This window comes from Solanum tuberosum, unplaced genomic scaffold (genome assembly GCF_000226075.1).
Source record: "Solanum tuberosum cultivar DM 1-3 516 R44 unplaced genomic scaffold, SolTub_3.0 scf00133, whole genome shotgun sequence".
NCBI classification, from domain to species: domain Eukaryota; kingdom Viridiplantae; phylum Streptophyta; class Magnoliopsida; order Solanales; family Solanaceae; genus Solanum; species Solanum tuberosum.
Window position 1 is genome coordinate 140,135 of NW_006239056.1, and position 25,744 is coordinate 165,878.

The following is a 25,744-nucleotide window of genomic DNA, read 5'->3' on the forward strand; positions in this document are numbered from 1 at the left end:
CCTTTCTTAATGAATAAAAGGGGCTAGGTGTGTGGGGGAAAGGATCACCCAACACTAAAAGCTCACATACCTTGGTAGGGATCACCCCCGACGAAAATCCACGATGATCTCCTCGATTTTCCTCTTCTTCTTCTCCTTCTTCTCTTCTTCTTCTCTTTCTTCTCTTCTTCACTCTCAAGAACCCTAACTTTCACTCCCTTAAAATGGAACAAAATGATCCAAATATCATCCTAACACAACAATATATCCTCAAAAGAATTAGCTAGGGAAAAGACCAAAATGCCCTTAATGATTCCCGGACGGATTTTCTTGTCAACTGCCCCACTTTCAAAGGCCATAACTCGCTCATACGAACTCGGAATTGAGCAAACTCGGCGGCGTTGGAAAGATCATTCCACAAGATTCACAACCATAACTGGAAATACTCCTAACTCATCTTGAGCTGGAAGTTATGACTGCTCAAAGTTGGCCAAAAATCACTGATTTCCACACTTAGCCAATTTTCCAGATTTTCAAATCCTTTCCAAAAATGAAAATCTTCAATTTCTAAGCCTCTTCTTAGCTATTTCAAATTGTCGGATGTTACAGTTTTGCTGTAAATAAAGAATCTATTGTACTTAAGACGAGAGAGGAAATTCTAGAAAAATAACTTCATGTTCTTCTTTTTGGATGAGATGTGATTTGACACTTTAGAGTATCAATTTTCATTAGTGCATAGGAGAAATATGTTTTTATAGGAGACAAGATACTTTCAGCCTGCTGGCAGCTCTGTACTTTTGAGTTCTACACATTCAGATAATGAGAAATACATCTTTTTTGCTGTGAAGTACTTCAGCGTGCTAATGAGTTTGTGCTTCAAATTTTAGACTTGCAGGTTTGTATTAAGTCCAGAACACAAGAGAGTGTTGCTGCATTTTAGCTGTTTCAAATAGTGTTTAAATTGCTAGAGGCCAACATTAATTTGAACCTGATAATGATGAATTTTGGTGAGGATATGGAGTCAAATGTTGATTTTCACATAAAAGATGAGGCAGAAAGGCTGCTTAAAGAGATCGAACTGGTGAAGAAGAATGTTGAGAACCCAGAGTTCTATACTGGAATGCACTTGGATCTCAAACAGAATAAAACAATTAAAAAACACTTCTTTCGCCTTTTAGGCTCCCATTCAGATGTTCAGGTGGTAATCTATGGTTTGGGAAGCATCGAATACAGTTTTAGTTCACAGTTTCAGCTTGCAGTAGCTCTCCTACTAAAACGAGATTTTTTCAATTGGATTGGCAATATAGAAATATACGATCCCTGCCTATCTCCAGCTGATATCATAGTTTTCGAGAAACTTGATCTTAAGGTTCTCACCATTGATGAAAATTGTAAGAGGAGAGTTCAGAGACCAACAATGTTCTACATGCCTTATCCTCATTGTTATCTTATTGGCAACCTCTTGGGAGTAAACTGGTCATCATCTTGTCTTAGCCAGATTTATTTGCTGACAAACTCATTTCGCAGTACGTTGTCTGATATGCCACGAATTAGCCAATTGCTAGAAACAGTGCTACGCTTAGAGAGAATTCTTCACTTCACAGCAGAGATTGACATACAAACTAGTGACGATAAGATGTATGCTGATGTGTTCTCAGGATTTTCCTGGCATTTCTTTGATGCGGATCCCAACATTCACATTGACATTGACAAACTGGGATGTTATTGGTTGGACATGCAAAGGTACTTAGATGTGAGACTACATTCTGAACTTCCCATTTATTATAAATACAATTCTCTAGTTATTATGTTGATTTTGAAACAAAGAATATGCCAATTAGCACATAATTCATGAAGTCATTAGCCCTTTACTTTCTGTCCGCCTCTGATTGTTCCATTTCTTTCTCCCCGTGATAAGATGGGCTTTACACATGTGATTGATTTAAGTGCTAGTTGGAGAATCCAGATTTTGTTGGTTGGAGTATGCAAAGTACTTTGTAATTATTTGCTTAGAGGAAACTATAGAGTGATAGAGATGAGGAGAATAAACCATTGGAGGGTAAGGAGTACTTAATATTATCTCTAATGATGTAATTTTTAACTTGTGTCGCAGGCATCTTGAAGAAGAACTTTTGGAATATATGGAAAAGGATATCGTGACCAGTATGCTATTTGCAGAATTTTTGGGTGATCATCGTGGGCCTCGTCATTTAAGATGCAACCCGGTTCCTCCTCCTCCAGGTTGGATCAAACTAAACATCTATGGTATTGGTACAAAAGGTGATCAACCAGGACAATATAGTGGCATCTTCCAAGATGAAAAAGGGAAGTGTTTTGATAGGTATAGGGGTTACATTGATGTTGAAGACAATGTGATTGCTGGACTAGAGGCCTTGAAGATTGGGTTGGCCGGATGTGTGGAAGGAAGGCCAAATGCACAGAAGTTGATTGTGGAGTCCGATAATGTTATACTTGTCCATTATGTTAATGGTCTTTTTGAGCCAAATGATACAATCATGCACAGGTTGAAGGAAATTTTTGATTTGCAGAAACGTATAACTTGTGCAGTTTACCATATCTATGAAGAAACCAATGAAACTGCTAGAGACTTGGCTCTAAGAGGTTAATGTCCTAATAGTGCATAGATAGCTTTGTTTTTGGCTCAAAAGTGCAAGGTGAATCTTTCCTATGGCAAATATGTTTCTATCAAATTTGTCAAAGGTTGGAGACACTTGAATTTGCTTGTTAACCTTTGTGTTTAATTGTGCTTTTGAATGTTTAAGATAATATACCTATCTGTTTTACTTGCTTATGATTGGAAGTCTTGGAAAGATTAAATGAAAGTATTAATGGGGGCTATATTCTCTTTTATGAAATACATGTCTATTTTGCTCATACCAATAAATATAGCTAAAGTTATAGTTGGAGTCGCTGATAAAAAGTCGAGATAATTAGTTATTGTAAGCATGAAAAAAGCTAACTAAATGAAATATTTTCTTAGTCTTTGTCTCCATTTTTCTTCATTCCCCTTACTGGAAAAGCCTAGGCAAACATCCCTCCTCCAACCAGTAACTTTCCCACACCCAGTGTCCTTTCATCACCTTCATACAGCCGTAATTAAAGATGAAAGAAGCCAAAATTACGTTTTGAGAGATAAGTTATCAGCTAGCTCCACCAGGAACAAGTACTATATATATTACCACCAGTTTTTAGGCAACAGAGTACATACATCACTGCAGTAAACACACGCTTAGGTTGAGAAGAAAACTCATTACTACAAAGAAATTCCTATTTTTAACTACAAAGTTAAACGAAAACCATGATGCAATAGCATTGAAAGAAGAAATAATGTCATAACACGATTGGATTACAGCAACAAACGAGAATCTGAAAAACATAAATGCACTCAAAAAACTTGAATGCCGCCTCCATACTCTCATTTAGTAGCCTGTGCAATAATGTTACTAAGAGAACTTGCCTCTTCTTTGGCAGCCTCAACCAAAGAATCCTGCAAGTTGTTGACAGGATCCAGTTATAAGATCAGTGAAGAATATTGCATTGTTAACTGTGAAATGCATCAAGTATATAATGAAGAATACCTGTGCAGCAATTAGACGTGCAACTGTTTTCTTGCTCGATTCTTGGAGTTCACCAGCAATCACAAGTTCGTCCAATATATAGTATGCCTGCGAAATCATTCACATGGTTTCGAAATATATATAAGCTATAATCTCAAAAGTTGTTTCTATGAAAATGCATGATAGATGCAAGTAGTCACTGAGAGGCAAGTTGGCACAGAATATACTATCCAAAAAAACAAGTCAATCCGAGGAGCATTCATTGGTTTTTGTAGTAACATTAAGCTAGTTTAACTAGTTCACTGACACCTCTAGGACACCTTATGGTTTTTGTAGCCTTGTGCTTTAAGACAGAAGATGTCTCAACAGTTGAATCCTGAACTCACCCTTATAAGGCTCCTTCCCCCCTTATTTTGATGTGGGATTTTCCTAGGGCAAACTTCACAGCAAAACCCCCTCTCCGGTCCAACTCGGCAGTCCATGGGCTATTATGCCCACCCCCTTTAAGGACTCGGTTACTCAGCGATTCCACCATCATACTACGGATGGTACTGGCAAGGTATTGTCTGCTTTCTCCCAACCCATCTAGCCACCTTAACGCTTTTGGGTGTCATGATTTTCTCTTTGGACTTTAATTATAAAGATGTCTCAATAGTTGAATCCCAAACTCGCTCTTATATGGCCCCTAACTTTACGATCCCATTACGATATGGGATTTGACAACGGCAAGTTTCTACCCCTTTCAAGTTCAACAGCTAACAGTCTGGGGGCTTTTACACTTACCCCCACCCTTGTGGACTCATCGATCTTGCTAAGTTCTTTCTACCATCATACTAGGGGAGCTACCAATGATACCATCTATCACGGCCCATGCCTAACTGACAAGGTCTTGTTAACTTTGGCCTGGCTCCTCTAGGTCACCTTAAGGGTTTTGGACCTCAAGTTTTTTGTCCCCATGAGCTTTAACCCAAAAGGAAACTAAACATTGAATTCAAAATTCACTTGTGTTAAGGCAAGTGACACAGCAAGCCTTTTGAGTTCAACCATCAGCGGTCTGAGGGTTGTTATACTCAACCCACCTTTCGGGACTCAACGTCCTCGCTGATATTTCTACCAAGAGAGGTGCTGACTCAGATACCACCTGTCAATGTCAAGGTCAAGGCCTAATTGCCAAGGTATTGTTCACTTTAGCCCTACCCTGGTGGGCCACCTCAAGCCTTTTGGGCCTCACAATTTTGTCCTCTTGGACCTTAATCCAAAAGGCATCTCAACAGTTGAATCTTAAACTCTTCCTTATATGGCCCCTTAATTCCTCTTCTTATTTCCGATTTGGGATTTTTACAAGGCAAGTTTCACAATGAAAACCCCTTTTGAATTCAATGGCCAACAGTCCATGGACATTTAAAATATGCACATATTCAGACAGACTATTCCGTTCTGTATACACCAACAGCTAAAGAAACTCAAGAAAATTTACTGAAATAAATAATAACCATCACAGACTAATTTTTTTTTTTTTTTTTTTTTGATGAAGTAACATCACAGACTAATTTTTTAAATGGAAAAATGTGAGTAGTAAGAGTAAAGACGAAGAAAACATTTCGTTCTTTCTTAGATTCAATTATTCCAACAAGATAAGTTTGGACTCTTAGATAATGACTTCTTTTGCTTATGAGAAAGGCAAGTAATAAATCACAATTCACAATTGATTTCATAGACCCAAGATTAAAAAATCAACTTTACATTGCTAAATAGTGCTTTTTTCTTCTTTTTGTGGCATGTTAAAACATAATTCTTGGAGAATATTTCTTATTTACTTGATAACAAATTCACCAATTGGAGTTACTATTGCCAAATGGGCCCTGTCACCCAAGCATGTGCAAAACCTGGATGGTTTAGTAACTAAACTTTAACAGAGGATCTTCTCTTTTGTAAAATATGTTTCTTCATCAGATATAACTTCCAAATATCTTAAGATCTTCATTGCTAAAATTCTAATACCCAACTTATGATGATGAAGGGGACAGTTACATGTATTACACAAAGTTCAGCACAAGCAAAGCACTAATTTTCAGATTGGGAAAAAGGTAATCTATACACAGTTTAAACAAAGAAAATGAGGGTTGGTTTAGCACAGAAAATAAGATGATTTGAGGTTTTGAGTGCCCTTCGTTCTGTCTGAGATCAAGCATGGTTGCAGAGACCAAGGGCAAAAAAATAGACGGGTAATAAGAGGGAGAGGGAAAGCAAGAGAGGAGTCACATGATAACCTGCAACTGTAATTGTAGTCTACTCAAAGTTCAATGGAAAATGTTTTTAAAATAGTTCTGTTTCTAGTTACTTACAAATTTAACCTCTACTTCTTATCAAAAAAAATTAACCTCTATAAATAACCTCTAGTAACGAATCTATATAAGCCCCAAGAAGTGATCATAAATGTCACCTCAATTATTGTAACATCCACAAGGAAAAACAGTAAAATTTAGGCAAAGGTGACAGGTGGAGAGGCATAGATTGTAGAAATCCCTGAACAAATTCAATGAACATACCTTGTGAAAATTGAAGATCAAGTCCAGCTCACAGACCTGAAGGGAAAGAAAGCCAACAACATAAATATAAAATAGAACAAGTAGTAATACCATCTTCTTTAGAGTTTGAGAGCCTTACACTTCCAAAGTATCGGTCCAGAATCTCAACAAAATGGTGTATGATTTCCAGGACCTCCAACTCATTGTCCTCTTGGTCTATGCACATACAGAAATACAAGCTTGCGTATCTGTTAAATTAAACAGCCCATAAGAAGATTGGATCGTATATTTTCTTACAGGGAAAAAAGATAAATAGATTCTTCTCTAAAAAGAAAAGATAAATAGATTCTATCTAATTGAGAGCAAATCATAAGACGTGAACTTGAGAATAAAATTAGATCACCTTTACCTTTTATAAACGACTTTGTATCCTCTCCACTCAACAAAATTGCAAAGCTTTGGTCCTCGACTGAGAATCATACCACTTAGTTCACGGATTACCTTAAGAGAGTTGCATTGACATGTAACATGTTACTAATAAATTAAGGAAAATAACTTTTGCATAATCAGTACTATAAGATGTTTGCAGGAATGAAAAATCCTGTGTATATAAGAAAGTGGAATAATTATTTACTTCTCAATCTTGCCAAAAATGAAAATTTATTCACATCCCTCTACTATTTAATGGCTTGAAAAAATTGCAAGACCCATTCACCTTGGCAGCGAAGAAAAATAAAACAGATAGTACTGGAAAACAATAAAGACTAAAAGCAAGCAATTAAGCTTTACACCATACCTTATGTAATTTCTTTATCTTACTTTTCGGGTATGAAACTTCATATTTTTTACACCTATCTTCAGAACATCTCTTCAGGCTCTTTAAACCCTCTCTTTTTCTTTCACGACTGAGAAATCCGTTAGGGTCCAGCCCTTAGGAGCAACCGCAACCTTCACAACTCAGAAATAATGGCCCACCCCTCGTCCCTTCTTCATTTAAATACCAGGCTTAGTTCACATGGCGCATGGTTCAATCATGTGACCTAAGTCACAAGCCCCTCGACTTTGCTACTTGACTTAAGCCCCGGAAGCGCTCTTTGTACCCTCTCTTAATACATGATTCTATCTTATATTGGAACTATTTGGAAGGTATAAGCCTTCTTTGGCTTTTCGTATTTTACTCTTTTTTATATTTTAATTTCCCTAGTTTGCAAGAAAATTCTTTTAATGTCACGAGGATTGACAAGATCAATTCTCAATTATGATAACCAACAAGTCTTTCTCTATCTCTCTCTCTTTTGATAAGAACAAACCAGTCTCTGTCATAAATTAATGCAACACCATGCATTTCTATGCATATTGCAAACCAGTCTGTCATAATGCAACATCATGTATTTTCTATGTATATAGCTCCCGATTTTTCCTATAGTTTCTTCAGGAGAAGCGGTGAGTTCCTTGAAGAAACTTAAAGATAAATCCAGGGTATAAGGAAGCTTACACCCCAAAGAGAATGAGATTTCCCACTCATATCTGCCACTTAGTAGCTGAAGCTTGTTGAGGAATAACAAGTAAAACAGCTACCGCAATAATTTTCTTGAGGAAGTAGGAAAAGGCATTTACTTATCATATAGAAAAAAAACCGAACTAGTGAAAGGTATGTGAGGTGGGCCGTGGGCGTCTCCACCACATTGTTATCCCTAAATCATATCGATAAATACATCATGTTTGAGATCTCAATAAAAATTACTAGACTGAGTAACACATACAAACAGTTTTGTTGAATAAATCAAACAAACACCCTAAGACCACTTCAAAAAACAAACACCCTATGATATTCATCACATTCTATCTCAAGAAGGGCAGAAGAAATACCTTGGTTCTCTCTTTTTGTGTATATGGTGAATACCACTTGGTTAGCCTCACCTTTCCCTGTCGGCTAATGAGCAGAACAAAATGAATCTGGAAGAAATCAAAAGCTATTAGCTATACTGCGGTTGATATATACTGTAGTAGAAAATATAGCATATGCATCCAGTGAAGCTGTTATAAAAAAAAAATATTGAAACAAGTCAAAAGATTGTCAGCCAAAAATAATTAGTCCCAGCATCGTTTTGATTTTCTCAAAGGCGTGCAATATCCACTTTGTTTGTAGTCTTTTAAAATTCTTTTTACAATAGGAAGATCCCCAAGTACTTGTGGCACACGATCTGAAACTCAGTGGACAATGGGCCTGCCTTTCTAAGCTTCTCTACTTAAATACCATGGTTTTATCCGTGGCAAAGTTTGACCAGTGACGTGCTATAGTAAAAGAGTGATAGATGCATCCTTTTCTTGGTTTAGTGGGATATCTTTTGTTTTTTAACTTATGCTGTTTATTTGTTGAATGTCCAATTTATCTTCTTAGTTGATTTCCCAATACTAAATGGCTGGACTTTGGATTCAGATGAAGGTTAGGTTTCACAAATTTGGTGGACTAATGCTAAGATACAAAGTCAATCACCAAGTTGTATACAATAACTCTGAGTTTAGATGTTGATTTTTCTTTCCAAAATTCATTGATTATTGAATGATGTTCGAGTGCATAATATAAATGTTGAAAAAGTAAGTAATTTATGCATACTCAATCTATTGCAACAACGAATTGGTTCCTCTTCTACTACTCATCCTATTCATCGTCAACACCAATAGAAATTCCAGATCAAAAACAGTACCCCACACACTCTAAATTTCTCCCCGGTTCCTCTGACTGCTACAGGCTAAAGCATTTTGATTCTATATATGGACTATTCACAGCTTCCCTTCAGGTACCCTCATCAACTAAGCACTACATCCCTCTCCCTAATACCAAACTTCTACAGGTTTCAAACATCAAGTGATTCTCGAATACCCATATACAGAAATACAAATAACATGTATTAGCTCAATCATTCATTTTCAAAGCCTCAAAACTCAATCCTTCAACCAAAAAAGTAATACCCACAAAGCTCATCACTTTCTCTATCCAATTACACACAATCTATCATAGCTCAAGAATTCCTTCATCAAATCCAGATTTCTCTTACATTTCACAAAAATCCAACCCCTCGTCTACTATCAACCATTCTAAAAGGAAATATACACCAAATCTTTGAGACCCCTTTAGAGAAATTAAATATGATCCATAGAACCCCAACTCCTCATTTGAGCTAGAAACAATCAATTTAAAAAACCCCAGATAATATTCAAACATTTGGTGTACATTTCCACAGCAAGATCCAGAATCAGATTCAAATCCCAAATCGTATAGAACAAATGCAACAAATCAAAAAATGCCCATATGTATTTTTTTACAAATATATCTTTAATCAAGCATCAATTGTAACAATTATTCACCAGATCAAACACGAAAAACATTGAAAAAAAGATAAAAGAGAAAATGGGTTTTGGGTTTTGTTGAAAAGAAGAGATCTAGCATACCATGGCTGGTGATCCAAGGTACAAACAACTCCTCCTTCTTCTTCTTCTTCTTGCGAGGTGAAATTGGAGTTGGGGGATTTTGTGTTCCTATTATTTCTATACTGTATTTTCTGTACAGTCTTTTATTTTTTCTTTACTAGTTTGTGTTTTCTAAGATTTGGATTTCTGGATTTTATTTTATGATACGAAAAATCAGAAGAAGTTTTTATTTTGGAATTTTTAATAATAAATAATATTCAAAATATTATTAATACAATATACTTTTAACTAAAATCGGGTCAAGTAATATGAAATGTACTAGGGGATAAATGATTTTCTAGCACTTTTTATTTTAATTTTTAATTTTTTTTATTAAAAGGCCCGATCGGCCTGATTAAATGGAAAATCAAGCATATACTTAGGGTTGTTCATGGTTATGGTTAAACAACCAAATCGAACTACAATTCGAACTGAATCGATTAAAAAACCTGATATTTGATTTGGTTTGGTTAGGTTTGGTTTTAAATTTTGAAAACTGATACTATTTGGTTTGATTATGGTTTTACTAAAAAACAACCGCAAAAATAACCAAATCAAACCTACAAATTAGATATATAATTTTTATAATTATTTCTATATTATTTATAAATTAAATATAAATATTTTGTTAAATTCTAATTAACTTAAGTCTTTAACTTTATCATTTTCTCAAACTCAACACTTAAATTTTAGCCCAACTATTAGAATCCTAAGTCCAAGTCCATCAAAATCCTTTATTTTCATTTTTACCTACCCTACCTCACATAAGATAGTGACATTCTCTCTTAACTGAATCACTTTATTCGTGTAATAATAATTCTAGTATTTCTTAATTGTTTAATTGAATCGACATTAACTTTCATGTACTAGATGTTTGTGTCTATCGAGATACGTATGTCCTTAAAAAAAAATTATTACTTCCAAACCGAAAAAACTAGAAAAACTGAACCAAACCAACGGTTATGTTTTAAAAGTTAAAAAAAAAAATCGACTAGATTGATTTGGTTTGGTTTGGTTTTGACCAATAATTGATCCAAATCGAACCACAAACACCCCTACTAATATACTAGTTAATTATCTACCATAGCTATAGTTTGAAGAAAATATTTTTTGCCACTAACATATAACCATATTTACGCGGGGGCATATCCAGAATTTGTATAATTCGGTTCCTAATTGTATAAATCCAAAATTTGTATATGTCTATCCTAGCTTGTATATAATAAACTTATTGATACATTTGTTGGTAGATTTGATTAGTATAAGTTCTGAAACTTCCTATGTATAGATACATAATTTGTATATACTTATCATGTTTGTATATATTGGCAAGCAAATTATACAAATGAAAATATTTATAGCAAACAAATTATAATTATGGAGCGTAATTAAAGAAACGGTAGCTAAAGAGGCTTATTAAGTTTAATCGTTTTGCAATTTATGAAATTTTCTCATCATTAAATAAGGGAAACTACAAACAATGGTCCTTTAATTTATTTATTTATAGTTTATGTCTTTTTTTACGTGAAATCTTTATCTTTTACCTATAAGAGATTTGAAAAAAAATGTTTTTTTTTTCAATTAAAATTGTACCGAGAAAGAGATTTAATCTTCTAAAATAATAAAAACTAACTAGCAGCAATGGTTAAAATGGAGTAATTTTTGTTGATTTGTAATAGAAAAATAATTAGAAATTATAAAATATTTTTTTTTTTAGTTAAAACAAAGGAAAAAAAAATTAACGGAAATTTTAGTAGTTCAGTTGGTTGACTACAAATTTTTACTTTGTTAATAAGGTTTGATTCTCACCTTATAATATCAAAGGATATAACAAAGGATAGTCAAATATATAAAAGCTCAACCTGGTCAAGGTCTACTATTATCAAGCAAAGCAGAGGACACTGTAATAACATTCTGTGATGCAGACTGGACAGCATGTACACAAACAAGGTCTGTCCCTCGCCCCTGGGTTTTTAATAAAAATTAGATTTGGCCAAATCCAGTATTATTTTATGAGAGGACCGAACACATTGAGATAGATTGTCAATTGCAACAAGGATTAGTGAAAACTGAATGTCTACCGTATTTAAGTAACAAGGGTAAAATAGTAATTTTCCCCTTTCCTAATGTTAGTTACACTTGTTAGGATTAGGTATAATGAGCTAGAATTAATTAGTTGATCAATTAATTAAGAGTGTATATATACTTTTAGGATAGGATATTTTGCTTCTCTTTTTTTATTAGGATTACTAATACTAGTTACATTAGAACTTACTGAAAAAAAGAAAAAAAAAACGCTTTATTTATTAATTTAACCTTTGTAGAAAACCAAAAAGGTTTCTGCCTTATGCCAAACCCAAACCATTACGGTTATGAATTCTTCTTAATTCTATAAATTTAACACTTTCTCCTTATTCACGATTATTTCTTTCAATTTTTTCTCTCTTTTGATTTATTCAACTAACATATAATATGGTTTACACATTGTTGAGTCTAGACGATTTTTCGGGCATGAAAATAACGCCCAACATGAGTAGTATAGATTATTTACATGCTGTATCTGAAGTCTCTTACTTAAAATCCATGTATGGTGAAGAAGACAACTTAATCGCCGAGCAAGATGAAGAATTTCGTATCAAGAAAGAAGAAAGGATCACTCAGAATATTCGGTCTATCGTGTCATCATACCCACATGTTCTTGATCTTGAAAAACCAGTTTTTGATTTCGCAGTCCCAAGGGGAAAACGATCAAGGCCAAACGCGCGTCCAAGAGAAGTTAAAGCTCTGGAAAATAAGTCTGAAGAACACAGAGTAGTACAAGTTGATAATGCGGAAAAAAATATACCAGATTGGTCTGCTATTGCTGCTAGACTTGTAAGACCAACTGGTGTCACTGTCAACAATAAAGAATCACTCGAAAACAGAGAAAAGGCGGCTGATAATAGGGAAAACAGAGGAAGTAGTAGTAATTCTGCACCATTGCCCGTTGACAGAAAAAGATCACGAGAAGAAGCCAACTGCAATTTTAGACCTGTTGCTAGAGCTGTAGTTGTCGCCCCTCCTGCAGAATTGAGTATCGAATTCAAGAATCTGATTACAGTCAATGGGGGTTTACTTGAATCAGCTATATTGGTCATTGAAAAAACACTATTCGACACGGATGTTAAAGCAGCAGAGGGAAGGTTTTCAATCCCACAAAAGCAGATGAGTAATCAGTTTCTAAAGCCTGCTGAAGAACAACTTTTGAATGGGCGCAATGAGGCTAATAAAATGCGTGAGATGAATGTGATGTTGATTGAGCCTTCGCATAAAAAAGGTGAAATAAATCTGAGAAAATGGACAATGAACAAAAACAATGGGAAAGCAAGTTCAAGTTATGTGTTGGTTAAACACTGGAATGATGTGGTAAGAAGGAATGGTTTGAGAGCTGGTATGAAGATGCAATTGTGGGCATTCCGAAAGGGTGAAACCTTGTGTTTTGCCCTTGTTAATGTTTAAGTTATTAGATGGATTTGTTGATTACATTGGATATTGTTGTTGTTGTTGTCATCTAAATAAATTATTAGCATGTTTCTTTTTGGTACGAATATTTAGTCAAATCATGAATTGGATTGATTGATTGTAACGTTAATATTACTAGGACTCGTAGTCCAATATTCCTAGTCTAATACTTTTAGGATTCGTCTTTATTGCTTGATATGTACAGGCAGTGGCGGACCCAGAATTTTCGTTCAGGGGGTTCGAAAAATAAAAGTATAAACGTGTATATATAAGCCAACAAAACAAAATTTCAAGAAAGTAGTAGTATTTAGTTTTAGTGAAGGACCCTTAAATTTTTTTGGGTTTAAAACCACACTTTTAGCATGTTTTATAAAATAAACTGAAACTGAAAAAGAAAAAATAAAACGCTAATGCAGGGATTCGAACCCTCGACGTAAGGTTTAATTTTCAGGGAACTTGCCACTGGGCTATCTCTTTCTCCTTGTCATTGAGGGGGTTCAAAATATATATATACACATAAATACAAAAAATTACCTTATATATACAGTGTAATTTTTTGTCCGAGGGGTTCGGGTGAACCCCCTGGAACCAACGTGGGTCCGCCCCTGTGTACAGGTGTGAGTTACCAGTACTAATACTCGTTGCTAATCCGATTATCTAACTAACTCTGTTATTTAACTAACTTTCCCGCTAACTAATTATGCTGACTCAGCTACTAACTATAATATTCTGATATCAATAAATTAGGTTGGAACTTACAACTGTAAGCAAATTTGTATTTGTGATTTTGTTGCGAAAGTTTGAAAGTGTTTTAATTGCGAATATAGTGAAGTTGTTTTGTTGCGAAAGGTGGAAAGTGTTTTAATTGCGTACTAGCAGGGGATACCTGTTTGTTCAATAATGGAGATTGATTCTTGTTGATATTGTTGCATCTGCGACAGTTTATAGTTAAGTGTGTTAAGCTATTAGTCGTGTTTGTCCAGATTGGTAGTATTGAAGGTGACGACTTGTGAGGGTTTGAGGGCTTAATAATACGTGTGTTATTGAAATGTATTTTCAGTAACATCCACACCTCGATATGTTTTCGGTCTTGTAAACCGAAGAATATTGTTGCGTATGTAGAGAGTGTCCTTCCATGTTTCAATATGTGTTTGCTTGGAGTTTTGTTCCCTAGTATTAATTTGAGTGACGCTGATGTCAATAGCAAAGTAAAGGCATAATACATGAACATGACCATTAACTTGACTTCATCAGTTTACTACACCCTCTAACTTTGAATGTGCACAAGTAGGCATTTTAACTTGTATAAATCGAACAAGTAGACACACGAGTCCTACGTGACATATTACACGTAGGATGCAAAAGTGTCATGCAGGACGAATGTGTTTGTTTGTTCAATTTTATACAAGTTTAAGTGCCTACTTGCGTACACCCAAATTTAAAGGTCATAGTTGTTAGTTGAAGTCAAGTTAAGGGTCATGTTTATGTATTATGACATAGCTGAAGTCAAGTATATGTAAGGCATAATACATATATTGACCCCTAAACTTGGCTTCAAATTTTAACTTTGTACCTTTAACTTTGTAAGTGCACAAATGGGCACTTTAACTATCCAAAACTTAAACAAAAAAACACTCGGATCCTACCTGGCAAAATGCGTGAAATACACTCAAATTAGGCGCGTCAGATGTAAAAAATTCAGGGGGTCAACAGTAAAAAAAGCATTGAAAGGACAATTAAACCCTTTTTATATTTTTTAATTTTCCCCTCTTTTTTGCATTATTTGTTGTTCACTGCAAAATGCAAGTGACATTTAGTAAATTTTTTTGTTATTATGAAAAAAAATTATAATGAAGTTTTTTTTTTTGGCAAAAAGGAAAAAGGAACACGTGTAGTACTAAATTTTTTTTTTGAGATTCAATCAATTTTTTTTGTCTTTGAAATATTTCTAGCTGTTAATTACTGTAATTTATAGTACTTTCTAAGAAATTTTCAAATAATATATATTATTTCATTTGTCCGAATTTATGCGTCACCGGTAAAATTTGAAGAGTCAATCAGATCTTTTATATATTTTTATATCTTTTAAATATTTAAGTAATTAATTATCGTGATTTATAATATTTTATACAATTATTTAGTATGGTAAAAGAAATTTAAAAGAAACACGCATCCTTCAATAGTAAAATATGGTTCCCCTTTTTTTTTACAAGTTGACCTCCTGCCTGTATAGTCTTTTTTTGTCCAGAAGGAAAAAGGAACACGTATCGACCCCAAGGTCCTCTCTATTCCCGCTTATTATATTATATACTAGTGATGAAGAGCCCGTGCTAATAATTAATTTAAAAGTTAATTTTTAACTGACGTTAAATAAATAGTTTTAAATTTTAGTGGTGGCTGATTCATCAACTAATTTTTTGTATGTTTTTTCAAAAATATTTTAGTTGCTAATTTGTTATAATTTATAAAAATCATTAACGTCATTTTCGAATAACTTATAGTATTGTTAACTTTCAATAATATATATTGTTCCATCTATTCAAATTCATGTGTCACCAATAGAATTTCAAGAGTCAACAAAAAATTTTCTAAAAAAAATATATTTTAATTATGATTTATAGTACTTTTAAATATAACGTATAGTGTGTTTGTAGGCTCTTATTAGATTGAAAAAATATTTTAAATTAGTAATTATTGTAATTAATAGTGTATATTACGTAATTTTCAAATTTGTAATAAATTTTTTTAAATATTAAGTCTAATAATTTATAGTATCTTAAATGTAATCTTTGAATACACATAAATTAAAAAAAAGAAATAAGACAAATAAATTATAAATTGAATAATTGACATTTTCAAATATTAATTTACCACAAAATGAAAGTGAAGGAAGAAGTTGTAAGGCAAAAATAAAGAGAAGGGAATGGAATTAGTGAGGTAGGGTCCATATCCATTAAAAGAGATTAAAATAAATGCATGACAAATTGAAAAGGTGTCAAATAGACAGGAAAACGGGCCCACATGCATTGAATAGTTGCCAGCCATTGAGTGGGTCACTAATACACGTGACAGCGTTTACATTTCACGCTTTTGGCTCCGAAAATCGCGTGTTTATTTATTTAAAGGTAGGATAGTTAAAGTGCCTATTTGTGCATTATGAAAGTTGGAGGTCAAAGTTAAAATTTGAAGTCAAGTTTAGGGGTCAATATATGTATTATGCCTATATGTATTATGCCAAAAGTAAATATGAACGATAGTATATAAGCTATGTAAAACTGTCAATGATAGTACCGTCAACTAATATTATCATTCAGAAAGTGCCTTCATGCCTTGGTTTTTTGTAAGGTATAACTGAACCCCTGTGAACAACTAAAGCTCTCATCACCCAATCAACGGAGTGTTTTGGTATCTTGTTAATGGGTAAACTCTGCTTCTGTTTCAGTGACAATGTATGCTGGATCTGCATGGTTAGAGGTACAGACGACGGGAAAGTGATTATCAATGTTAATTAATTGCAGGAGTTGATGTGTATCAGTAAATGTTAAAGGAAACATAAAGTAGATTATACTTGATTCTACTTTTATCGTAGATGGCTAATATAAGTAGGAAATATCTTCAAGAAATGAACGGAATTTTCCAATAGTATATAATAAACTAATTGATTTAGAATAGCCCCAAGCAAATTGTGGTGCTTTCAGTTTTTAACAATTTAGTAGCAGTGGGATTTGTTTCAGAATGAGCATGGTGACCGGCGAGTTTAATTTTTTTAAAAGTGAATGGCCAATGTATAGGTACTAATGCAAGAATTCCAAAGTTGGAAACAGATTAAGTAAAAAAGTGAGCAAGTGTTATGGATTTTAAGGTGCAAGAGTTTGATCAATGCAATTGCTAATATACAGAGTATCACGACTTTGATGTGGTGTGTGTTTTAAGCAACTGTAAGGCAGTTTGGGGAATAGATGTAATCTGTACATAAACATGAGTATAAAACACACAGTTTGGAACTCACCAATTGCGCGTTGCGTGGAACAATGTTGGCCTGGAAAATCTGCAAATATGGTTAAGTCAGGTAAGATTGGAGATTACTTGGACATTTGCGACGGTCCAGAAGGTAAGAGACATTTGCCACTGTCCAGAATGAGCGGCGATTCTTGTAATCAGTTTACTTGATTTTGTTGAGGCCTCTCTATCCTTTACACCCGTCCTTGAAGGTGGTATTGGTTCTTAGGTGCTATTTAGTGTGTATTGTTGCTTTGTTGGTTATGGTAAGTTTTTCACAAATTACCAAAAAAAAAAAGACTAGTTTAAAATTTGAATTGCCAAAAAAGAGTCATATAACTTGAGACGAAGAAAGTATAATATTATTTTGCTTTCTCCTATTTTATGTAGATAGACATTGGCCCAAGATACGGCAGACCTTTGATTAGGATTTGTATTTATAATTATAATTTGAAGCAAAAGAACTGGAAAAAAACACACACGTTATTTTATTTCCTTAATTCATTAATAGAAGTTGTCCAAAACCTAAAAGGTTAACTGAAAAAAAAAAAAAAAAACACGTTTTTCTACTAAGGTTTCCAAAACTAAAAAGGTTTTTTTTTATTCCAAACCCAAACCATTGAGGTTATGAATTCTTCTTAACTCTATAAATTAAACACTCTCCTTATTCACAAATCGTGTGTTGTTTTGCTATACAAACACTATTATTTCTTTCAAATTTTTTTCTCTCTCTCTTTTGATTTATTCAACTAACATACAATATGGTTTACACATTGTTGAGTCTAGACGATTTTTCGGGCATGAAAATCACGCCCAACATGAGTAGTATGGATTATTTACTTGCGGTCTCTGAAGTCTCTTACTTAAAATCCATGTATGGTGAAGAAGACAACTTAATCGCCGAGCAAGATGAAGAATTTCGTATCAAGAAAGAAGAAAGGATCACTCAGAATATTCGGTCTATCGTGTCATCATTCCCAGAAGTTCTTGATTTTGAAAAGCCAGTTCTTGATTTCGCCGTCCCAAGGGGAAAACGATCAAGGCCAAACGCTCGTCCAAGAGAAGTTAAAGCTCTGGAAAATAATTCTGAAGAAGAACACAGAGTAGTACAAGTTGATAATGAGGAAAGAAACATACCGATCAAACACGATTGGTTTGCTATTGCTGCTAAACTTGTAAGACCAGCTAGTGTCACTGTCAACAATCAAGAATCACTCGAAAACAGAGATAAGGCGGCTGATAATAGGGAAAACAGAGGAAGTAGTAGTAATTCTGCACCATTGCCCGTTAACCGAAAAAGATCACGAGAAGAAGCCAACGGCAATTTTAGACCTGTTGATAGAGCTGTAGCCGTCTCCCCTCCTGTTGTTTTCATCAACAGAGAATTGAGTATCGAATTCAAGAATCTGATTACATTCTATGGAGGTTTACTTGAATCAGCTAAATTGGTCATTGAAAAAACACTATTCGAGACGGATGTTAAACCAGCAGAGGGAAGGTTTTCAATCCCACAAAAGCAGATGAGTAATCAGTTTCTAAAGCCTGCCGAAGAACAGCTTTTGAATGGGCGCAATGAGGCTAATAAAATGTGTGAGATGAATGTGATGTTGATTGAGCCTTCGCATAGAAAGGGTGAAATAAATCTGAGAAAATGGACAATGAACAAAAATAATGGGAAAGCAAGTTCAAGTTATGTGTTGGTTAAACACTGGAATGATGTGGTAAGAAGGAATGGTTTGAGAGCTGGTATGAAGATGCAATTGTGGGCATTCCGAAAGGGTGAAAACTTGTGTTTTGCCCTCGTTAATGTTTAAGTTATTAGCCTTTCTCAGTAATTAGTAACAGTATACTTTAAGATGAATTCTCAACACTAGTTTGTTGATTACACTGGATTTTGTTGTTGTTGTCGTCATCTAAATAAAATATTAGCATGTTTCTTTTTGGTGCAAACATTTAGCCAAATCACTAATTGTGTTGATTGATGATAACGTTAATATTATTAGGAACGGGCATGGGCAAAGCAGTGAATTAAGAAACAATTTTTGGGAACTGGGTTGATGAATAGGATTTGTAAGAGCAAATTAGACTTCAACTATTATGGAGGGAAAGTTAGTTGTAGTTGTAACTAACTAATGGAAATTTTTTACGAGCAAATTGAATTTTCATTTGATGGTGCCTTATAGCTCCACGTATTTCCATATTTGCATATCATACCTGACGAATTTTGTTAGGGTAACCAAAACATACATAACTGAAAAGCAAACTAGAACCATTTCTCATACGTTAAGGGTAATTTTAGCCCATTTCTCATACATAATGAATTTAATTAATGGAACGGTGACTGTAGTACTCGTGATGTTGATGATAGATAGATGGATAGAGGGTATTCGAGAACCATTTCTCATACGTTAAGAGTAATTTTAGCCCAATTCTGCACAACTATTACAGAATGATGGCAAACATTAGACAAATCTCAAATTAAGTAAGTGTTCAAAAAGAATGTACTATACATTCAAGATTTCAGAAAGAGATTGCTTTATTGAATTCAACAGCATCCAAAATGGTCAGAGGACAATAAATACAGTCTCTAAAGCTTCATTATATGACCATTAAGGCATTAACACTATGGTTAGCATATTTCCAAGTGCAAAGAATTATGTTGCTAAAATAGTAAAAGAATAAAAGAACTATAGCTCAAAGCATATTCACAAGAAACAGCAATATCCAAAATATTTCTCCCATGGCCACCACCCTAAGCATCTTCTTTCCCCTCCTTTTATAGCAAGGCTTTTATGCTGCTCTGAAATCTTTTCTAAAATCCTTATAGTATTTTATTTGCTGCATCCACCAAAAAGAAAAAAGGATAATAAGAAACCATGATAGTAGGCGAGTAGCGCACAATATTAAGTGCCTTAATTGTAAATGATACCCAGTCACCGAATCAGCTTTACCTCGTTGGAGACAGACGGAGAAATTTTCTTCAAAGCCCGTCTGAAATGTGACTCCTTGATAGTCGATGATGTGTCACCACAACCTGTATCTATGGCTGCCAATGTATCTTCAAGTGCAAGCATTGCAGCTTCATTCATCTAAGCACGTTTAAGCAATTGGTAAAAGTCAATAAAGGAAACAGACCTTTGATAAAAGTACCAACCATGAAAAAAATAATGTGACAAGTTCCATCGCTTTCAGTTTTTTTTTGTGTGTGTGTGTATGCCCCAGGGAGAGTAGTGAAGGCAGGAAAAACAAGTGGTTAGAACAAACCAGTGAGGATAGGTCTGCTCCACTGAATCTTTTACAGGCATTGTTTCTTCCAATGGACACCAAGTCGACACTAGAATCTATAGGTTTTTTCCGGGCAAGAGCTTTTAAAATCAGTACACGCTGATCTGGAGTAGGTAGAGGAACATATAGGAGTCTCCCTAACCTTCCAGGTCGAAGAAGAGCTTTATCCATGACATTAGGCCTGCAAACATGATAATAAGAATAAGGACCAAAATAGGACGTGAATCATTTACTTCCAATCTTCATTCCAATAAAACAAATGCACATAATATCCAGAAGAATGAAAAAAACCTATTTGTGGCACCAATCACATAAACACCTTTTCTCTCTTCACCACCGTCTAGTTCTGTTAGTAGCTGCAATAATTAGAGAACTTTCACATTAGCAAAGGTTAAGAAGAGCACAATGTCATCTTTTGTCAAGAACATATGCTCCATCGTAGAAACCTGAGTCACAATCCTTTCAACGGGCTCATTTCCTTCCTTACCACGCTCAGTTGTCAATGAATCCATCTGTAGAAATATGCACGAATTAAAACAAATGTAAAAGAAGGAAAAAAAGGGTTGTGTTTTTCACAAAAGCTCTTTTATCTTTTTCTGTGGTATACTATTTTCATGTAATAAAAACATCACTACAAAACTTAGTTCTCGTGTCTGAACACTGTACACTATGCATTAGACTGTCTGGCAACAAGCATCTTATAAGTGCACAAGAATTCTGAAAGTTTCTATTTGTCTTATTCTATCATTAATAATTTAGGGTACTGAAGCAACACTATAAAACAATCTTTCCTACTGAACGTAATATGTATTAGACTTTGTACAAAGCATCTTACAGGTGCACGTAAAAAATTCGTAAGGAAATAAAAATGAGTAAAAGCTTCTGCAGCGCTTTTAAAGGTGGAACAACTTATCGAAATGAAAAGATGATGGCTATTAGACAGAACTAAGAGTGTTTAAGTTGGTAAGAGAGACAAGCACCTCATCGAAAAATACAATGCATGGAGAACATGTTCTTGCACGGTTAAATATTGTCCGAATATTTAGCTCACTTTGACCAACATACTTGTTCAGAACCTCAGGTCCCTGGATGGAGATCAGTAAATGAGAAAACATGTCATGCCTCAGTTGTGCAAAACTTTTAAAAGAAGTCATTAGGAAATAGAAAATTGCAGGAACCTTAATGTGTATAAAATTTGCTCCAGCTTCATTAGCAACAGCCTTGGCAATTAATGTTTTACCGCATCCTGGGGGACCATAAAGCAAGAATCCTGTTTCCAAGTCCACTCCAAAACCCTGAAATATGAAACAGCTTTTAGAAGTTTTATACTTGCTGTACTCATAAGAAAAATTAACAAACAATTTGAGTGTTTTTTTTTATTGAGAAAGAAAAAGATTAGGGATAATTTTGGCCAAAAGTACCCATGAAGATGGACACAGATCTCAATTGGAGAAAAAATTGGACCATTTCTAGATAAAATTGGAACGATACAAAGAAGATTACCGTGGTCCTAAAAAGGATGCTTGCTAAAGGAAACACATATGACATACCTAGTGTAATCCCAGTGGGGTCTGGGAGGATAGAGAGTACGCAGACCTTACCCCTACCTTGGGAGGTAGAGAGGTTGTTTCTCATAGACCCTCGGCTTAAAGAAAAGCATATGAAAACATTTAAGAGATCTACTGACCATGTAATCTTTAGGATTCTTTATACGCCTGACAATGTAACGCTCAAATTCATGTCTTAACGGATCAAGGCCTCCAACATCTTCCCACTTTACATTTGGGACAACGGAGAAACCTTCTCTTCTAGATGAGGGTTGAACCAATTTAGCTGCCTCCTGCATATTATCATATGATTATTAGCAAGCTGTATGAAACAGCTTGTTCCAGTTTTACATGAAAGATTATCCCATACACAGAAAGAGAGTACTAGATACGAGATCACTAAAAGATAAAAATATATATCAAACATGCAAAACTTAATCCACCTTGTCGATAATGGTAGTGTTCGAGCGAACTTCTATGCACCTGACTAATTCACTGGCTACCAGCTACTTCCACATGAAAAGTTCCAGGGTAACTCCGTACACCAAATACTTAGAAAAATGAAAAGAAATCAACTAACTTTTGTGTGCCTTTGTTGGAATTTGAACCTTGTTCTCCCACGGTCCATTCTAGATTTCATTGATCGCTATACCCACATACGCATTGCTTAAATCTCTTAACACGTATAAGATTCACATGATAATGCTCTTAAAGGATGATGCACCCTCCTTTTTGAAGGAGGGTGCATCATCCTTTAAGAGCATTATCATGTGAATCTTATAAACATCAAGAGAACTAAAAACACGGGTAAAGCAATTCATTATACATATTAAACTGTGAAACTCAAAATCAACCACTGCAATTTTGAAACAGTAGAAAAGGTAATTTTTGCATGCACATGTAAATGAAAAACCCGGGTTCTTATACTTGCTTAGGCTGGTGCAGGGAAGGAGCACTGTAGTTTGAGTGACAGGATATAAAATGCCAAATGCCAATTATATACAGCAATTTACAGGTTGGGTCACAACTTAGGGTATAATTCTCATAAAGGTAAATCAAGATTCTCTGCAGCATACCTCAAAATCAGCCATGTTAATGCTGAGCTTTTCTTTCTCTTCCGGTGACAATGGCTTTCTCCACCATTCTTCGGCATCTTCACCATCTACCGATTCTCTTGAAAGCTCAACCTTCCTCGCATCCATTATTCTCTTCAGTACCAAGTTACCTGCTTTATTAGTTAGAGAAGCCAAGTCTGCTCCAACAAATCCTGGGGTTGATGTAGCTATCTTCATGAGATCAAATGCACCTTCAACTCTTAGGTTACGAGTAAGCACAGACAAAATCTGCATCCTTGCATTTTCATCTGGAATACCCAAGGCGTATTCACAGTCAAATCTTCCTGGCCTCCTCAATGCTGGGTCAATAGCATCAGGTCTATTTGTTGCCCCAATTACTAGGACATAACCAGGTTCATCATCTGATTCTTCTTCAGTATTTTTTTTATCAGTAGGTAAAGTAGTTCCCTTTGCATTATCATCAGGTTTTACAGGTCTATGTGACTCATCCATGCATGTCATCAGCTGTGTTACTATGCGCCGCTCCATTTCTCTCTGTGCATTTTCTCTTTTGGAAGCAATTGCATCAATCTCATCAATAAACACAATAGATGGTGCCGTCCTGTGTGCTTTTAAGAACAGTTCCCTTATGTTCTCTTCTGATGCACCTGAAATGGAGAACACCCTAATTAGAATGCCTCGAGAGAACAATAAACACCCAAAGAGAAGACTGTAAATTGACAACAATAAGAAAACACACCCCATTCCTTGGAAGCATAAATATTTTCTAAGGGAAGTTAAACTTAAGAAAAGGCTTCAAAAGTTCAAATATTAGTAACTATGCTACAAAATGTCTGCTAATAGAAAATAGTAACGTGAACAAAATCAAACATCAAACAGTTAGGGTGTGTTCGAAATTACTTTTTCAGAAAATATTTCCAATTTTCTCATGTTGGAAAACTTTTCTTCAGTCTCTTGAAAATGGGGAAAATGACTTCCACTAAACAGGTGATGTTCCACATTGACTTTGTCCTCTCCGCCCTCCAAACACCCCTCATCTTCCCCACCCTTGTAGTCTGTAGACCTATCCCCACCAACTCCACCCTCGACTCTCATAATATTTGTCTAGATTATACACCAATATTTGGATAATAATTGTTGCTTATATACCAAACACAAGAAAATAAGTAATAAACCACACATTTTCCTACCAATTCTCTGATAAATTATGCTTGCAAAAGATAGAATCAATACTAAAAAGATGAAAGAATCAATTTCACCTGAAACTCCAGAGACCAACTCAGTAGCAGAAAGTTTGTAGAATGGAACTCGAGCCTCATTTGCAATAGCATGAGCAAGCTTTGTTTTCCCACACCCGGGTGGTCCATGGAAAAGTACTCCTGAATAGGGCCTAATTCCGAGATACCTTGTCGCCTGAGGATGGTACAGTGGAACCATAATCTCCATTTTCAATTCCTCCAACACCTCATCCATTCCGCCCAAATCTTTAAACATTGGCCCACCATTCCTATCACTATCACCAATCCCTAGTAGCTTCGACAAATCCCTTTTCACCATATCAATCTTCTTCCCCTTTTCATCCTCATTGCTATCATGAATCACATCGTATTCAAAAAAAATTGACTTGGAAATGCTACTTGCATCGTATTCAATTTTTTTTGACTTGGGAATACTATTTACCTTCTGATTATAAGTATTTCGAAGCATAATCTGCATTAAATCGGGCTTTTCTCCGCAAGAGTAAGAGTCATCACTTTCAGAGATGCTCGCTAGAGTCGACAATTCTCCATCACCATCCAAAATCTGCTCAGTACTGTCTGTTTTTGGCTTCTTTATCGGAGGGTTAATCAATTGGAGAATATTTTGAACCTGACTGGTGAACGGCTGTAGCTGTAAGTTATAATAGTCCGCCCGAAAAGAGTTACGGAGGTGATCAACGAGTTCTTCATCGGTGATGCAATTGTTCTTACAGGATACAATACGCCGGCGAAGCTTGACGGAAAGTGGCCCCCTACCGCCGCTGCGTCCTCTCTTTGGCATGGTATTTTCTGCATGCAGCAGCCGACGCGGCTAAATTTTAGCTTAATGAAGATTTATTCTTCTATGTATTTGGATTTTTTTTAAACCCTTTCGCACCGCCTCTAGTCGCCGCAAAAAATGGACCCGCGAAATTAGTTCAATATCCTTTGCTATTTCTAAAAACCTCTAAAATTCCTTATTTTTTTAATGTATTCGAACTACATATTAATATATCTGAGCCAGTATTTAATGTATCGGAGCTTCATATTATATATCTGGGTTATTTTATAATGTATCCGAGTTAATTTCTAATGTATGTGAGCTAGTTTTTAATGTATTCGAACTACATATTATATATCCGATTTATGTTATAATGTATCCGAGATACTCTTTAATGTATCCGAGCTACATATTATGTATTCGGTTTGTGTTACTTTTTAATTAAGGGATTAATGTAATTACAAACTAAAGAGGGATAAATTGTAATTTCATATTAAAGCTATGTGATTCCAAAAACTTATCCAAAATTTTATAGGGTTTAATTTTGAAAAAAAATTAAGTAGAAATTAAACTTAATAAGTTTCTTTAGCTACCGTTTGTCTAATTACGTGTGTTTTTGTAAGGAGAAAGTCGGTAGTTAATTTTATTTTTTTTCGTTTTGTCATTACAGACTTGGGCAATAGGCCCAAGTGAGTTCCTTTGTTCGTGAGTTATCAATAAAAGGATTCCAAATTAATTTTAAAAAAAAGCCTAATTATGCT

The 25,744-nt window shown here is 34.9% G+C and overlaps 3 protein-coding genes across 3 annotated transcripts; 1 reads left to right on the forward strand and 2 right to left on the reverse strand.

The window, feature by feature from the left end:
• Positions 1-3,137: 3,137 nt before the first annotated feature.
• LOC102603184 (AP-1 complex subunit sigma-1) lies at positions 3,138-9,694 on the reverse strand. Its single transcript, XM_006351048.1, has 7 exons — positions 9,539-9,694; positions 7,955-8,041; positions 6,495-6,586; positions 6,225-6,333; positions 6,107-6,142; positions 3,579-3,665; positions 3,138-3,487 (listed from the first exon to the last, which is right to left on the reverse strand). Exons 1-7 carry the CDS (start codon positions 9,539-9,541, stop codon positions 3,416-3,418), a joined length of 486 nt encoding a protein of 161 aa, XP_006351110.1. The 5' UTR covers positions 9,542-9,694; the 3' UTR covers positions 3,138-3,415.
• Positions 9,695-12,085: 2,391 nt separating this feature from the next.
• LOC102601733 (putative B3 domain-containing protein At5g35780) lies at positions 12,086-13,065 on the forward strand. Its single transcript, XM_015310313.1, has one exon. The coding sequence runs from the start codon at positions 12,086-12,088 to the stop codon at positions 13,052-13,054; it is 969 nt and encodes a 322-aa protein (XP_015165799.1). The 3' UTR covers positions 13,055-13,065.
• A 6,613-nt stretch (positions 13,066-19,678) lies between these two features.
• On the reverse strand, positions 19,679-25,108 carry LOC102602391 (cell division control protein 48 homolog C-like). Its single transcript, XM_006351134.2, has 10 exons — positions 24,224-25,108; positions 22,965-23,611; positions 22,029-22,181; positions 21,520-21,636; positions 21,322-21,426; positions 20,788-20,853; positions 20,633-20,697; positions 20,321-20,522; positions 20,008-20,145; positions 19,679-19,894 (listed from the first exon to the last, which is right to left on the reverse strand). Exons 1-10 carry the CDS (start codon positions 25,002-25,004, stop codon positions 19,847-19,849), a joined length of 2,322 nt encoding a protein of 773 aa, XP_006351196.1. The 5' UTR covers positions 25,005-25,108; the 3' UTR covers positions 19,679-19,846.
• Between the last annotated feature and the right edge of the window lie 636 nt (positions 25,109-25,744).

Bases quoted from the DNA above. Each gene is read 5' to 3' on its own strand.
- LOC102603184 (XM_006351048.1), bottom strand. The intron at 6,587-7,954 runs GTATTTCTTCTG...AACTCTCTTAAG, and splicing joins CACAAAAAGAGAGAACCAAG to GTAATCCGTGAACTAAGTGG. The intron at 6,334-6,494 runs GTAAAGGTGATC...TTAATTTAACAG, and splicing joins TACAAAGTCGTTTATAAAAG to ATACGCAAGCTTGTATTTCT.
- LOC102602391 (XM_006351134.2), bottom strand. From the start codon at position 25,004: ATGCCAAAGAGAGGACGCAGCGGCGGTAGGGGGCCACTTTCCGTCAAG. The intron at 23,612-24,223 runs GTGAAATTGATT...TCTCCATTTCAG, and splicing joins GTTGGTCTCTGGAGTTTCAG to GTGCATCAGAAGAGAACATA. The intron at 20,146-20,320 runs GTTTGTTCTAAC...AAACGTGCTTAG, and splicing joins GAGCAGACCTATCCTCACTG to ATGAATGAAGCTGCAATGCT.
- LOC102601733 (XM_015310313.1), top strand. From the start codon at position 12,086: ATGAGTAGTATAGATTATTTACATGCTGTATCTGAAGTCTCTTACTTA.